Source organism: Drosophila teissieri, chromosome 3R (genome assembly GCF_016746235.2).
Source record: "Drosophila teissieri strain GT53w chromosome 3R, Prin_Dtei_1.1, whole genome shotgun sequence".
Taxonomy (NCBI): domain Eukaryota; kingdom Metazoa; phylum Arthropoda; class Insecta; order Diptera; family Drosophilidae; genus Drosophila; species Drosophila teissieri.
Window position 1 is genome coordinate 25,467,385 of NC_053032.1, and position 14,284 is coordinate 25,481,668.

At 46.2% G+C, this 14,284-nt stretch overlaps 3 protein-coding genes across 5 annotated transcripts; 2 read left to right on the forward strand and 1 right to left on the reverse strand.

Moving 5' to 3' along the window:
* Positions 1 to 44: 44 nt before the first annotated feature.
* On the forward strand, positions 45 to 7,218 carry LOC122622106 (endoribonuclease Dcr-1). Its single transcript, XM_043800300.1, has 5 exons — positions 45 to 939; positions 998 to 2,817; positions 2,874 to 4,482; positions 4,540 to 6,641; positions 6,704 to 7,218. Exons 1-5 carry the CDS (start codon positions 129 to 131, stop codon positions 7,112 to 7,114), a joined length of 6,753 nt encoding a protein of 2,250 aa, XP_043656235.1. The 5' UTR covers positions 45 to 128; the 3' UTR covers positions 7,115 to 7,218.
* Positions 7,219 to 7,353: 135 nt separating this feature from the next.
* Positions 7,354 to 9,524, forward strand: LOC122622107 (mitogen-activated protein kinase kinase kinase 7). Of its 2 annotated transcripts, none has more exons than XR_006326269.1 (5): positions 7,354 to 7,454; positions 7,511 to 7,810; positions 7,880 to 8,059; positions 8,100 to 8,245; positions 8,304 to 8,434. XR_006326269.1 is itself a non-coding variant. In XM_043800301.1 (5 exons), the coding sequence occupies exons 1-5, from the start codon at positions 7,404 to 7,406 to the stop codon at positions 8,480 to 8,482; spliced, it is 846 nt and encodes a 281-aa protein (XP_043656236.1). In that variant the 5' UTR covers positions 7,354 to 7,403; the 3' UTR covers positions 8,483 to 9,524. The 2 variants fall into 2 exon arrangements, 1 of the variants encoding a protein (XP_043656236.1); XM_043800301.1 differs by having other exon boundaries at positions 8,110 to 8,245; positions 8,304 to 9,524.
* A 125-nt stretch (positions 9,525 to 9,649) lies between these two features.
* Positions 9,650 to 13,879, reverse strand: LOC122622109 (transmembrane protein 47). Of its 2 annotated transcripts, XM_043800303.1 has the most exons (7): positions 13,742 to 13,879; positions 11,632 to 11,902; positions 11,481 to 11,556; positions 11,225 to 11,411; positions 11,005 to 11,154; positions 10,885 to 10,947; positions 9,650 to 10,821 (listed from the first exon to the last, which is right to left on the reverse strand). In XM_043800303.1, the coding sequence occupies exons 3-7, from the start codon at positions 11,529 to 11,531 to the stop codon at positions 10,661 to 10,663; spliced, it is 612 nt and encodes a 203-aa protein (XP_043656238.1). In that variant the 5' UTR covers positions 11,532 to 11,556; positions 11,632 to 11,902; positions 13,742 to 13,879; the 3' UTR covers positions 9,650 to 10,660. The 2 variants fall into 2 exon arrangements, with proteins under 2 accessions (XP_043656238.1, XP_043656237.1); XM_043800302.1 differs by lacking the exon at positions 11,632 to 11,902 and having other exon boundaries at positions 13,350 to 13,864.
* Between the last annotated feature and the right edge of the window lie 405 nt (positions 13,880 to 14,284).

Consider the following 14,284-nt stretch of genomic DNA (forward strand, 5'->3'; position numbering starts at 1 on the left):
GTATTTCGAACCCTTCTCGCCACCCTAGCCAACGGTCACACTGGCATGCTGCTGGTAGCCGGCTGTTGAAGATTTTTTGTATAAATCTCGCAGAGGCATTGGTGTTTCTGTGCATCCCCCTAGCCACGATGGCGTTCCACTGGTGCGACAACAACCTGCACACCACCGTGTTCACGCCACGCGACTTCCAGGTGGAGCTGCTGGCCGCCGCATACGAGCGGAACACCATTATCTGCCTGGGCCACCGCAGTTCCAAGGAGTTCATAGCCCTCAAGCTGCTCCAGGAGCTGTCGCGTCGCGCACGCCAACGTGGTCGCGTCAGTGTCTACCTCAGTTGCGAGGTTGGCACCAGCACGGAACCATGCTCCATCTACACAATGCTCACCCACTTGACCGACCTGCGGGTGTGGCAGGAGCAGCCGGACATGCAGATACCCTTTAATCATTGCTGGACGGACTACCACGTTTCCATCCTGCGGCCAGAGGGATTTCTTTCGCTGCTTGAAGATCGCGAGCTGCTGCTGAGCAGCGTCGAACTGATTGTGCTGGAGGATTGCCACGACAGTGCCGTTTATCAGAGGATAAGGCGTCTCTTTGAGGAGCACATCATGCCAGCGGCAGCGGTGGACAGACCGCGAATCCTCGGACTAGCTGGACCGCTGCACAGCGCCGGCTGTGAGCTGCAGCAACTGAGCGCCATGCTGGCCACCCTGGAGGAGAGTGTGAATTGCCGGATCGAGACGGCCAGTGATATCGTCACCGTATTGCGTTACTGTTCCCGACCGCACGAATACATCGTACAGTGCGCCCCCTACGAGATGGACGAACTGTCCTTGGTGCTTGCCGATGTGCTCAACACACACAAGTCCTTTTTATTGGATCACCGCTACGATCCCTACGAGATCTACGGCACAGACCAGTTTATGGACGAACTGAAAGGTGACTCTTTTAAGGCCTAGTAAAATCATTAGCTTAATAATTTTTTTACGGATTCCAGATATACCCGATCCCAAGGTGGACCCCCTGAACGTCATCAACTCACTTCTGGCCGTGCTGCACGAGATGGGTCCTTGGTGCACGCAGCGGGCTGCCCATCACTTTTACCAAAGCAATGAGAAGTTAAAGGTGAAGACGCCGCACGAACGTCACTACTTGCTCTACTGCCTAGTGAGCACGGCCCTCATCCAACTGCACTCCCTCTGCGATCACGCATTCCAGCGCCAGCCGGGAAATGGCAGCGATTCACGCCAAACCATCGAACGCTTTTCCAGCCCGAAGGTGCGACGTCTACTGCAGACACTAAGGTGCTTTAAGCCGGAAGAAGTGCACACCCAAGCGGACGGATTGCGCAGGATGCGGCATCAGGTGGATCAGGCGGACTTTAACCGGCTATCGCATGCGCTGGAAAGCAAGTGTCGAATGGTGGATCAATTTGACCAACCGCCAACGGAGACACGAGCCCTGGTGGCCAATCTTGAGCAGATTCTGCACACGACAGAGGACAGGCAAACGGTCAAAAGCGCCGCTCGAGTTGCTCCTACTCCTGTTCCGCCAAAGCCGAAACCTAGCTCTGCTACCAATACAGCACAACCACGAACTCGTAGACGAGTGTACACAAGGCGCCATCACCGGGATCAAAATGATGGCAGCGACACGCTCTGCGCGCTGATTTACTGCAATCAGAACCACACGGCACGCGTTCTCTTTGAGCTGCTGGCGGAGATCAGCAGGCGTGATCCCGATCTCAAGTTCCTACGCTGCCAGTACACCACCGACCGGGTGGCAGATCCCACCACAGAGCCCAAAGAGGCTGAGTTGGAGCACCGGCGGCAGGAAGAGGTGCTAAAGCGCTTCCGCATGCACGACTGCAATGTCCTGATCGGCACTTCTGTGCTGGAAGAGGGTATTGATGTGCCCAAGTGCAATTTGGTTGTGCGCTGGGATCCACCTACCACATATCGCAGTTACGTTCAGTGCAAAGGTCGAGCGCGTGCAGCTCCTGCCTACCATGTCATCTTGGTGGCACCCACTTATAAAAGCCCAACTGTGGGTGCAGTGCAGCTGACCGATCGGAGTCACCGGTTTATTTGCGGAACTGGTGATACCACAGAGGCGGAAAGCGACTCCGACGACTCTGCGATGCCAAACTCGTCCGGTTCGGATCCCTATACTTTTGGCACGGCACGCGGAACTGTAAAGATCCTCAACCCCGAAGTGTTCAGCAAACAACCTCCGACAGCGTGTGACATTAAGCTACAGGAGATCCAGGACGAATCGCCAGCTACTGCGGTGCTAGACTCTAGCAACTCCAGCGACGAGGCCGTCAGCATGAGTAACACGTCTCCAAGCGAGAGCAGTACAGAACAAAAGTCCAGGCGCTTCCAGTGCGAACTGACGTCTTCAACGGAGACCCCAGAAGACACCAGTGATTCCACAGCCGACATCGAAACTGTTGATCGTTTGGCCAGCACCACCAAGGACTTGGTGCACCAAATGGCACAATATCGCGAGATCGAGCAGATGCTGCTATCCAAGTGCGCCAACACCGAGCCGCCGGAGCAGGAGCAGAGCGAGGCGGAACGTTTTAGTGCCTGCCTTGCTGCCTACCGACCCAAGCCGCACCTGCTAACAGGAGCCTCCGTGGATCTAGGTACTGCTATAGCCCTGGTCAACAAGTACTGCGCTCGACTGCCCAGCGACACGTTCACCAAGCTGACGGCTCTGTGGCGCTGCACCCGAAACGAAAGAGCTGGAGTGACCTTGTTTCAGTACACACTCCGGCTGCCCATCAACTCGCCATTGAAGCATGACATTGTGGTAAGTGCATTTAATACAAAATATATCACATTTTTTTATCAATCCTTTCTTCTTAGGGTCTTCCGATGCCCACTCAAACATTGGCCCGCCGACTGGCTGCCTTGCAGGCATGCGTTGAACTGCACAGGATCGGCGAGTTAGACGATCAGTTGCAGCCTATCGGCAAGGAGGGATTTCGCGCCCTGGAGCCGGACTGGGAGTGCTTTGAACTGGAGCCAGAGGACGAACAGATTGTGCAGCTCAGCGATGAACCTCGTCCGGGAACAACGAAGCGGCGTCAGTACTATTACAAACGCATTGCATCCGAGTTTTGCGATTGCCGTCCAGTTGCTGGAGCACCATGCTATTTGTACTTCATCCAGCTGACGCTGCAGTGTCCGATACCCGAAGAGCAAAACACGCGTGGCCGCAAGATTTATCCGCCCGAAGATGCGCAGCAGGGATTCGGCATTCTCACCACGAAACGGATACCCAAGCTGAGTGCTTTCTCGATATTCACGCGTTCCGGTGAGGTAAAGGTTTCGCTGGAATTGGCCAAGGAGCGCGTGATTCTAACAAGCGAACAAATAGTCTGCATCAATGGATTTTTAAACTACACTTTCACCAATGTACTGCGTCTGCAAAAGTTTCTCATGCTCTTCGATCCGGACTCCACAGAGAATTGTGTTTTCATTGTGCCCACCGTGAAGGCACCAGCGGGCGGCAAGCACATCGACTGGCAGTTCCTAGAGCTGATTCAAGCCAATGGCAATACAATGCCTCGGTCAGTGCCCGATGAAGAGCGCCAGGCGCAGCCGTTCGATGCCCAACGCTTTCAAGATGCCGTCGTGATGCCGTGGTATCGCAACCAGGATCAACCGCAGTATTTCTATGTGGCAGAGATATGTCCACATCTATCCCCGCTCAGCTGCTTTCCCGGCGACAACTACCGCACGTTCAAGCACTACTACCTCGTCAAGTATGGTCTGACCATACAGAATGCCTCGCAGCCGCTGTTGGATGTGGATCACACCAGTGCTCGGTTAAACTTCCTCACGCCACGGTACGTTAATCGCAAGGGCGTGGCTCTACCCACTAGTTCCGAGGAGACGAAGCGGGCAAAGCGCGAGAATCTCGAGCAGAAGCAGATCCTTGTGCCTGAGCTGTGCACTGTGCATCCATTCCCCGCCTCCTTGTGGCGAACTGCCGTGTGCCTGCCCTGCATCCTGTACCGCATTAATGGTCTTCTGTTGGCCGACGATATTCGGAAACAGGTCTCCGCGGATCTGGGGCTAGGAAGGCAACAAATCGAAGATGAGGATTTCGAGTGGCCCATGCTGGACTTTGGGTGGAGTCTATCGGAGGTGTTAAAGAAATCGCGGGAGTCCAAACAAAAGGACTCCCCTAAGGATGATACTATTAATGGCAAAGACTTAGTGGAAGTTGAGAAGGAGCCGATAAGTGAGGAGACCCAACTAGATAAGGATTCCAAAGCCGATAAGGTTGAGAAAAGTGCAATCGAACTAATCATTGAGGGAGAAGAAAAGCTGCAGGAGGCGGATGACTTCATTGAGATTGGCACTTGGTCAAACGACATGGCCGACGATATAGCGAACTTTAACCAAGAAGACGACGACGATGACGATGCTTTCCATCTGCCAGTTCTGCCGGCAAACGTTAAGTTTTGTAAGTTATTTAATTCCTTTGCGAAGGAACAGAAATAATTCCTAATACATCTTACAGGTGATCAGCAAACCCGCTATGGCTCGCCCACTTTCTGGGATGTGAGCAATGGAGAAGGCGGCTTCAAGGCTCCGAAGAACAGTCAGAATAAGCAGGGCGGCAAGAGCAAAGGAAAGGGTCCGGCAAAGCCCACATTTAACTATTATGACTCGGACAATTCGCTGGGCTCTAGCTACGACGAAGACGATAACGCAGGTCCGCTCAATTACATGCATCACAACTACAGTTCGGATGACGACGATGTGGCAGATGATATCGATGCGGGACGCATTGCGTTCACCTCCAAGAACGAGGCGGAGACTATCGAAACCGCCCAAGAAGTGGAAAAGCGCCAGAAGCAACTATCTATCATCCAGGCGACCAATGCCAATGAGCGGCAGTACCAGCAGACAAAGAACCTGCTCATTGGATTTAATTTCAATCATGGGGATCAGGACCAGAAGGAATATCCCACGATTAGATATGAAGAATCCATAGCTAAGCTTAAAACGGAAATCGAATCCTGCGGAATGTTGGTGCCGCATGACCAGCAGTTGGTTCTAAAAAGAAGCGATGCCGCTGAGGCTCATGTTGCAAAGGTTTCGATGATTGAGCTGTTGAAACAGCTACTGCCGTATGTAAATGAGGATGCGCTGGCCGAAAAGCTGGGTGATAGGCGGGAGCTTCTGCTGTCGGATTTAGTAGAGCTGAATGCGGATTGGGTGGCTCGGCATGAGCAGGAGACCTATAGCGTAATGGGATGCGGTGATAGTTTTGACAACTACAACGATCATCATCGGCTGAACTTGGATGCAAAGCAACTGAAGCTGCAATATGATCGAATGGAAATTCAGCCACCTACGCCCAAGAAGGCCACATCATCAGCAATATTACCAGCTGGCTTCAGTTTCGATCGACAGCCGGATTTAGTGGGCCATCCAGGACCCAGTCCCAGCATCATTTTGCAAGCCCTCACAATGTCCAATGCTAACGATGGCATCAATCTGGAGCGACTGGAGACAATTGGAGATTCCTTTCTGAAGTATGCTATTACCACCTACTTGTACATCACCTACGAGAATGTCCACGAGGGAAAGCTTAGTCACCTGCGCTCCAAGCAGGTTGCCAACCTTAATCTCTATCGTCTGGGCAGACGCAAGAGGCTGGGTGAATATATGATAGCAACTAAATTCGAGCCCCACGACAACTGGCTGCCGCCCTGCTACTACGTGCCAAAGGAGCTGGAAAAGGCGCTCATCGAGGCGAAGATTCCCACTCACCATTGGAAGCTGGCTGATTTGCTGGACATCAAGAACCTCAGCAGCGTGCAAATCTGCGAGATGGTCCGCGAAAAAGCCGAAGCCCTGGGCTTAGAGCAGAATGGAGGTGCTCAAAATGGGCAACTTGACGACTCCAACGACAGCTGCAATGATTTCAGCTGTTTTATTCCGTACAACCTCGTTTCCCAACACAGCATTCCGGATAAGTCCATAGCCGATTGCGTCGAAGCCCTCATTGGAGCCTATCTCATTGAGTGCGGGCCCCGAGGGGCACTGCTCTTTATGGCCTGGCTGGGAGTAAGAGTGCTTCCTATCACCAGGCAGCTGGAGGAAGCTAACCAGGAGCATCGAATACCCGGAAGCACCAAACCAAACCAGGAAAATATGGTTACCGTTTACGGAGCATGGCCTACGCCACGTAGTCCACTGCTGCACTTTGCTCCCAACGCCACGGAGGAGCTGGACCAACTACTAAGTGGTTTTGAGGAGTTTGAGGAGAGTTTGGGGTACAAGTTCCGGGATCGGTCGTACCTCCTGCAAGCCATGACACATGCCAGTTACACACCCAATCGATTGACGGATTGCTATCAGCGTTTGGAGTTCCTGGGCGATGCTGTACTAGATTACCTCATTACGCGGCATTTATACGAAGATCCCCGCCAGCATTCGCCAGGCGCTTTAACGGATTTGCGGTCAGCACTGGTGAATAACACCATATTCGCGTCTTTGGCTGTTCGCCATGGATTCCACAAGTTCTTCAGGCACCTCTCGCCGGGACTTAACGATGTGATTGACCGTTTTGTGAGGATCCAGCAGGAGAATGGTCACAGCATCAGTGAGGAGGTGGGTTAAAGTAGTTTCACTATTAATACGACATCTAATTATACTATTCTACTTTGTTGCAGTACTACTTATTGTCCGAGGAGGAGTGCGATGACGCGGAGGACGTTGAGGTGCCCAAGGCATTGGGCGACGTTTTTGAGTCGATCGCAGGTGCCATCTTCCTTGACTCAAACATGTCACTGGACGTGGTGTGGCACGTCTACAGCAACATGATGAGCCCGGAGATCGAGCAGTTCAGCAACTCAGTGCCAAAATCGCCCATTCGGGAGCTGCTCGAGCTGGAGCCGGAGACAGCCAAATTCGGCAAGCCCGAGAAGCTGGCGGATGGGCGACGGGTGCGCGTTACCGTGGATGTCTTCTGCAAAGGAACCTTCCGTGGCATCGGGCGCAACTATCGCATTGCCAAGTGCACGGCGGCCAAATGCGCTCTGCGCCAGCTCAAGAAGCAGGGCTTGATAGCCAAAAAAGACTAAGAAGTCATCGCTGCAATCGTGTTTCATTAGATTTAATGATCATTTTTTTAGACCTAAGAACTTTAATTGTACAAATCTTAAATAGATTGTCTATATCGAAATAACTGTGCAGAATACAATTACTTTTTTTTTGGACGAGACATTATCTCAGTGGTAATCGATGTTGATAAGATAAGAAATCATATCCGCTGAAAGCCGTCATCAAACGAAAGTCAAAGATAAGTGCAAGCGCAGTAAATGCTAACTTTACGCGATCTAAAGTCAGTGAGAGGTTGGCACTCGATAAGCTATGGCCGCTGCAGAAGAGGGTGTTCCCTATGAAGAGATCGACACAAAAGAGGTGATTACCACGTGGATAAGATGACATTAATCAGAAAGTGCGATTGCACATTGCAGCTTATAGGCACCGGCTTCTTTGGGAGCGTACACAAGGCCGTCTGGAGAAATCGCGAGATCGCAGTGAAGAGAATCCGAGAGGGATGTGAAGACAAGAAGATTGAAAGGGAGATCTACCAGCTCGCAAAGGCCAACCATGTGAATATAGTTCAGCTCTACGGCACATCAAGGCACGAGGGATGCGCTCTGCTGCTGATGGAGTACGTTGATGGTGGATCTCTGACTAGTTTTCTGCATGCAGAAAACAAGCCAAGCTACTCGCATGCCCACGCCTTCAACTGGGCGCATCAGATCGCTCAGGTATGAAGTCCGCCGTCGTCAAGCGAAGTTATTTTGCCGACTGAATGGATACGATTGAATGTCTTATAGGGCATAGCCTATCTGCATGGCATGGAGCCGAAAGCAGTCATTCATCGCGACATAAAACCACTCAATACACTGCTGTGTCAGAAGGGACTCCAACTGAAGATCTGCGACTTTGGAACTGTTGTGGACCTATCCCTATCGATGTCGTGTAATGCGGGTACCTGCAGATATAAAGCTCCCGAGGTAAAGCGTCGTTTGAACTGAAATCTAATCTAATAATCAGCTTTCAAAAGGTTATACAAACCAGTAAATTCAACGAAAAGTGTGATGTGCACAGTTGGGCAATTACCTTTTGGGAAATACTGTCGCGCAAGGTGCCATTTGGACGATATGATACCCTCTTTGAACTGTACATGGCTATTAACGAAGGCAAGACCATTTGTGTGGCATGATTACTGTATATTATGTAAGGATCTTATGCTTTCAGGTGAACGGCCGGACTTGGGTGATATTATGGCTGGCTGTCCCGAGGACATTGTTGCTATTTTGGCAGCTTGTTGGGACGCGGATCCGAAGAAAAGATATTCTATGAAACTGGTTTCTCACATCATGGAGAAAATGCTTAGTGAGGCGGGTCCCATTCGACCACTGGATTTTTACTCGTAGAACTAATGAGCCATTCGGTATTAATAACAGATATCGTTGTGAACGTTAAACACTATTTTATTTTCTTGAAAACTCTCCTGAAATATTTACATTGTACGGGATAGTGTACGGATTATGCGGATTGGTTGGTTGGTTGGGATGTGGGTTATATGCTTTTTGGGGTGTGGAGCGCCAAATATTCAATTCAAGGTTACATCCCAGTGAACTGCAGAATAATTTGCGGTAATACATAGTTTGTTATTTTCGTTAGATGCGGGTATAGGTTTAGGTATTAGGTATGCATATAGGGAATTTATAAAATATGATCTAGGCATATGTTTTACAGTATATGGATCACTAGCAATACGTTTGATAATGTTACTTAATCTGGTGATGTTTTGTTTTTTTGGTTTTTATCTATCGAATGTAAATTTAAAAAATTAAATTTTAAAACGTTTTAATAAATATATTCATATGTGTTTGTATATATATTTTGCTTGCTTGTTAAAACAAAATGATCCTCGCTCATGTGTTGGTTGGTTACACAATGGAAAACTGTAACGTTTCGTAGAGTTTCGTTTTGGAGTATAATTGTTTCGTTAGTTATAGGTTGCTTTCTTACTTATTCGGTTTTGTTTTTTGTATTAATTGTTACATACTTTAAACTTATATATAGAACTATATATATAAACATGCGTGTATGTAAGCATAGTTTAATTAATTCATTTGGTTTTGGTATAATTGTTTACTTTATACTCGCTATAATTGTTTTCGGTTCGTCTTTTTTTTCACCGCACGTTCCTGCCTACGATTTGTTCAATGTCTTCATATATATGGATATATGGATGTTCAAGCATATATATTCCCTTTGTATTGTTGTAATTTAGGTCGCATTTAATTTTGGTTGCATTTGCTTCTCTTCATTTCGGCGTTGAATCAAAATCTTTTCATTAAAAACAGAAACGAACGAAACATAAAGATGTTCTGATTGCGAGATGTGATGGACGAATTTTGAATGATTTGCTGATTAAATAAAAACTGCAACAATAACATTTAATTATAGAAAAGGATGGCTTAGTTATAGTTGTTGCGATATCGCCAATACTCATACCTTATGCTGGTTTTACAACTTAAAGAATCTTATCGTGTATGAAAAAAAAAGCCTAACAAGATAAATAAAATATGCTCTTAAAGTGTTAACAAAAGGTGTCAAAAACGTTTTATTGTAGTCATTTGAGTGTGATATGTTTTCGGTTGTGGTAAGAACACAGGTATCAATAAATTATTACAAATTAGGAGGTTACAAACGAATGATTACACTTAAAAGTCGGCTTAAACAATAACTGAACGGCCCGGGGACATTCGAGTACAAGCTGAGAACTGGACTGTATGGTAAAACTATTTTACAAAAGGTAAAAGAGCAACACATATTCGAGTACAATTGGTGTTGGTCGCACAATACACTGGGACAAACACATAATTAATAATATTCGAAACGGATGTATGGAGCACAAACAAATGTTTTGAAAGCGTAATCGGCATGAAACGTTGACAATGACGATGACATTGTGGCTTTATATGTCGTGGTTACCTAGTCTCTCGATTACGTACATATACAAATTCTAATTTGGATTCTGCTCACGATTAGGATTGAGATACATGGGGAGTACATTGCTATGTATATGTAGCTGAGTATGAGTACAATATTGTAAGAGGTCTAATTGCAACTAGCACCTGCTCTCAGTTTTCTACGGAAAAGCAAGCTCTAAACGTTGCCTACAATGCTGTGGAACTCATGGGGCATGCAATTGTATATAGGGGTTTGGTTAATGCGATTAACTTTCAAAATTCCTAGACGTACATACATGTGACTGACTACATGATAAATGTGGGTCGTGTGTTTGTGGCTTGTCTACGATTACCTTTCGAAACGAACACAAAATAAACTCATTGGGGAAATGTCATCTAAACAAATGCCGAGTACTACAAGATGGTGGGTTGGGTGGGAAATGGCTACGGATTTTTGGTTTGAAATGGTCATGATATACACAATCATAATTGTAACACATTCCCTTAGCTGCCAATTGCTTCTGTTCTTGAGTCTGATTTAAATCGAAATCTATGTGTCTGTGTGTGTTGTTGGTTGGTTGCTATATACTTATTCTAGAGAACGACGTCAGGCAGGTCGTGCGGCCTTGCCTAGGCGCGCATTTGGTTTTCATGTACGATTTTCCTTTCCTTATAGTAGATCTCCTCCGACTCCTTGTCGCAGAGCAGCAGTACCACGGCCCCAAACAGGAAGATGGCCGCACCCCAGCCAACGCCGTAAGCCCAGCCGAATTCCCAGACTCGCCGATTGGCTATTAGACGAAATAGAATATTAGTCAGTGGGGTGTTTAGCTTAAGAGTTCTGGCTACCATACCCATGGTTAGTTCGCCCGCAAAGCATACTGGATATACGATCAAGGCGGACAACACGGCCAGCACTGCAAAAGAATAATATTTAGCATGTGATTCTTTCATAAACCTAACTAGTTACTCACAGGATACTAGCATTACCAGCACTGCTATACGGTAGAACTTATACTTTAGATTATGGTTCTGCGTCCGGAGGCCCAGACCTGTCAGTACTGTGGCAATGACGTCCGTTATCAGCGTGATAATGCAGAGAGCGGCTGTGGCTTTAATGTAGCCTAAAGAATATGATACAAATTGTATGTTAAGTTCTTGCAGAAGAATGCTGTTTCTTCGTGTAATACATACCAACATCGCGGGTCCAGTAGCATCCTGGCGGATCCTGGATGTTAAATGGCAGTGGCGAAACCGAATCATCTTCGATGCAGTGCACAAAGAGACCTTGCCGCCAGTCCGAGGCCATTAACCAATCTGTGGACGCCAGGGCCATAATCATCAGGGCCACCACGATGACGCCGCAGATAAATGCAATCACCTGTGAAGGCAGAGAAATCAGTTGGACAATCTGGAAAAACGTTTCTGAAACTTTAGGCCAAACGCATACCTTCAGCGGCCTCGTGATTGTGATGGTCTCAATCGTCGTAGTCGGCGCCATTTTCTCCGCTGGTGGACGTAGAACACTGCGTGCATGATAATTAATATTAATTGCGGGGGGAATGGTACTTTTACCGGCGTATCAGGCCAGCCAAACTCACCTTATCGACTATATGCAGGCAAAGTGCTGCCCGCAGCTACTAATTGGAATGCGTTTCAATGCGTTTCTTGGTTAGTTTTGCTTTGTGGGATGTTGGAAGGGTTTCTTTATTTTTTCGTTTTTGGGGCAGGCAAGTAAATGCTACTCCGGTTGGCTTTAACAATCTAATATAAATGCTTCAATTGGCGTTTTATTGCTTTTGGTTTGCGCGCTGAGGTTTATCCAATGCGTTTTTTTTTTCAAATTGCTGGCGGAAGCAGCCCGTTCAACATCTGTATTGCCAAAAGGGGGGATTTGTTTGTTAGCGGGACGGGAAACAGAGAAATTGGTGACATTCGATTAGAGCGACTGGCGCACATTGTTCGTACAACATGTTTGTTTACATCAAGGCAGTTAAGTAAGCAGCAGCAACATGCAAAAACAACTCGAGCAACAACATCGACAAAGACAATGGCAAACTATTAGGGGTTTATTCCAATCGAACTGCATCAACTCGACAATTAAACCAACAGTAGTGGTAATTTCTTTAGGTTTAATACAACTCCTATTCTATTACCATGTTTAATAAACAAGAACTTTTAAACTTTAGATTGTGTAGTTTCACATAAATAACATTGAAAAGTTACTATTACGATCAGCATTTTGTTGAGTGGCCTCCTGTGCAGCACCGCTGTATAAGCTATACTATTTTGGCCACAATTGTAGACATCAGTGTAGTATGTATGCCAGGGATTAACTGACGTAATTTACAAAACAATGCGTTGCCACAGTTGAATGAGTTTGGGATTGTTTAAATTGAAATCGCTCTATTGTGCCAGACAAAAACGTGGCGGAATATTTCAGTCTTCATTGGGGGAGTACAGCCCCAATGACAAAAGACGGAAGCTGGGGTGATGAGGTGCAGTCCCCACATAAATTATGCTGCAAGGCGACTGCAACTAAGCATTTTCAATGCTGGAAATACCGCCATGCTAATTATCTATTCGCATTCCATTGCTATACCCTAACTAAGAGTATAATACTGTTCATCAAATGTTTGCGATAAAGAAATATATATATACAGATCGGCATCTTTTCTGAACATACATTTTTAAATATATAAAATTGAGTCATCGGTCTAACTTACTACTATTAATCTTTTTTGCATAATTTATTTATTGCATATAGATCAAAATGAAAACTGTTTAATGAACTTTGTCTAAAAATGCAAGGGTATATAAACTTCGTCCAAACAAAACAGCATATTGTGCCTAGTTCTCACTATTCCTTGCCAATTTTAATATCTTCAAGATACAGATACGCCGACAAAGGTGCATATGTTTGGGTGAGTAGATGTTGCGTCTGACAAATGTCGAGATATTTCGATGGGCCAGACGGAGATAAATATAGTTTTACATATAGCGGCTAGAAATGTTTGACTAAAAACAAAAACGAATTTCGCAGATGAGCGAGTACTGACTTTGTGTGTGCATGTGTGTGTATGGGTGAGTGGCATGGCAACAGGATCATAACGGTTAATCGCTATATAGAACGTAACGGTAACGGCAGGCAAAATTGGGGCAAACGGCCAAATGCAAAACAACAACAATGACAAGGGCGAGGGTATTTCTATACACGTATGTACATATGTTTCTATATATGTGTGTGTGTGTTGTTGTGTGGCTATGCGAAAGAACGGAAGCAAAACAAAATGCGATCTGTTTAGGTTCAGGAATATACCTTTCCTTGTAATAGTCCAGGGTTACCGATTCGGAATCAAATTCTGAATAATCTGGCAGCGATTCGGCATCAAAGGAGCTCATTCCGCTGAGCGTGTAATTGGGCAAGACGTTCATTTTGTTGTTGTAGCCAGCAAGGCTACCCTGCTGCTGTGATTGTTGTTGTTGCTGCTGCTGCTGGTAATGCATTGTTGTTGCTGCTTTTATTGCGTTTGTTTTATTATATCTTCCTTATTTAACAATATGGCACACGCACACACACTCGCGCCCACAAGAAACTGGCTGCTATATTTTTTCTCTATTCTCTTTTCGCTGCCTTTTCACACTCTCGCCGTCTGCTTTGCACTTTCGCAAAAATACGCGTCGCTTTTGGTTCAACCTGTGTGCACTTACACTCTGCTTGAAAAGCTCTGTCGCTTTTCCACTTTCACATGTTCCTCGACCACTGACTCTTCTATATAATCAAAAAATAAAAACGACGAAAATAATAATGTTTTGCTTCCCTCATAGAGCTGGAACTAAAATCGATGTTTTCTTGATATTATCGATTTGGCTTGGCATTTCTCGATAGCGATGAGTGCCGTGAAACTATCGGTTAATTCACTTTTACCGTTGAAAAATGTTGTTATGCAAAGAATTAAGTAAATTAAGATATTGCTTTTATATATAGATAGACATGATACATTTCCAACGTATTCATTTTCATTAAAACGAGGACGATGATTTGTTGAAATTTCCTAACAGCGAGCGACACTAACTGTTGCACCATCTCAAATGTTATGTGGAGCATGTAAACAACGCTATCTGATATTATTTATTTATGTATTAATTATTGTGCTGTATTAAGAAAGACCAACCAGAGTAGACTACATATTATAAAATAATTCCTTGAAAATTTAAAATGTAAAAAATTCCAGGACAATAAATTGTCAGTTG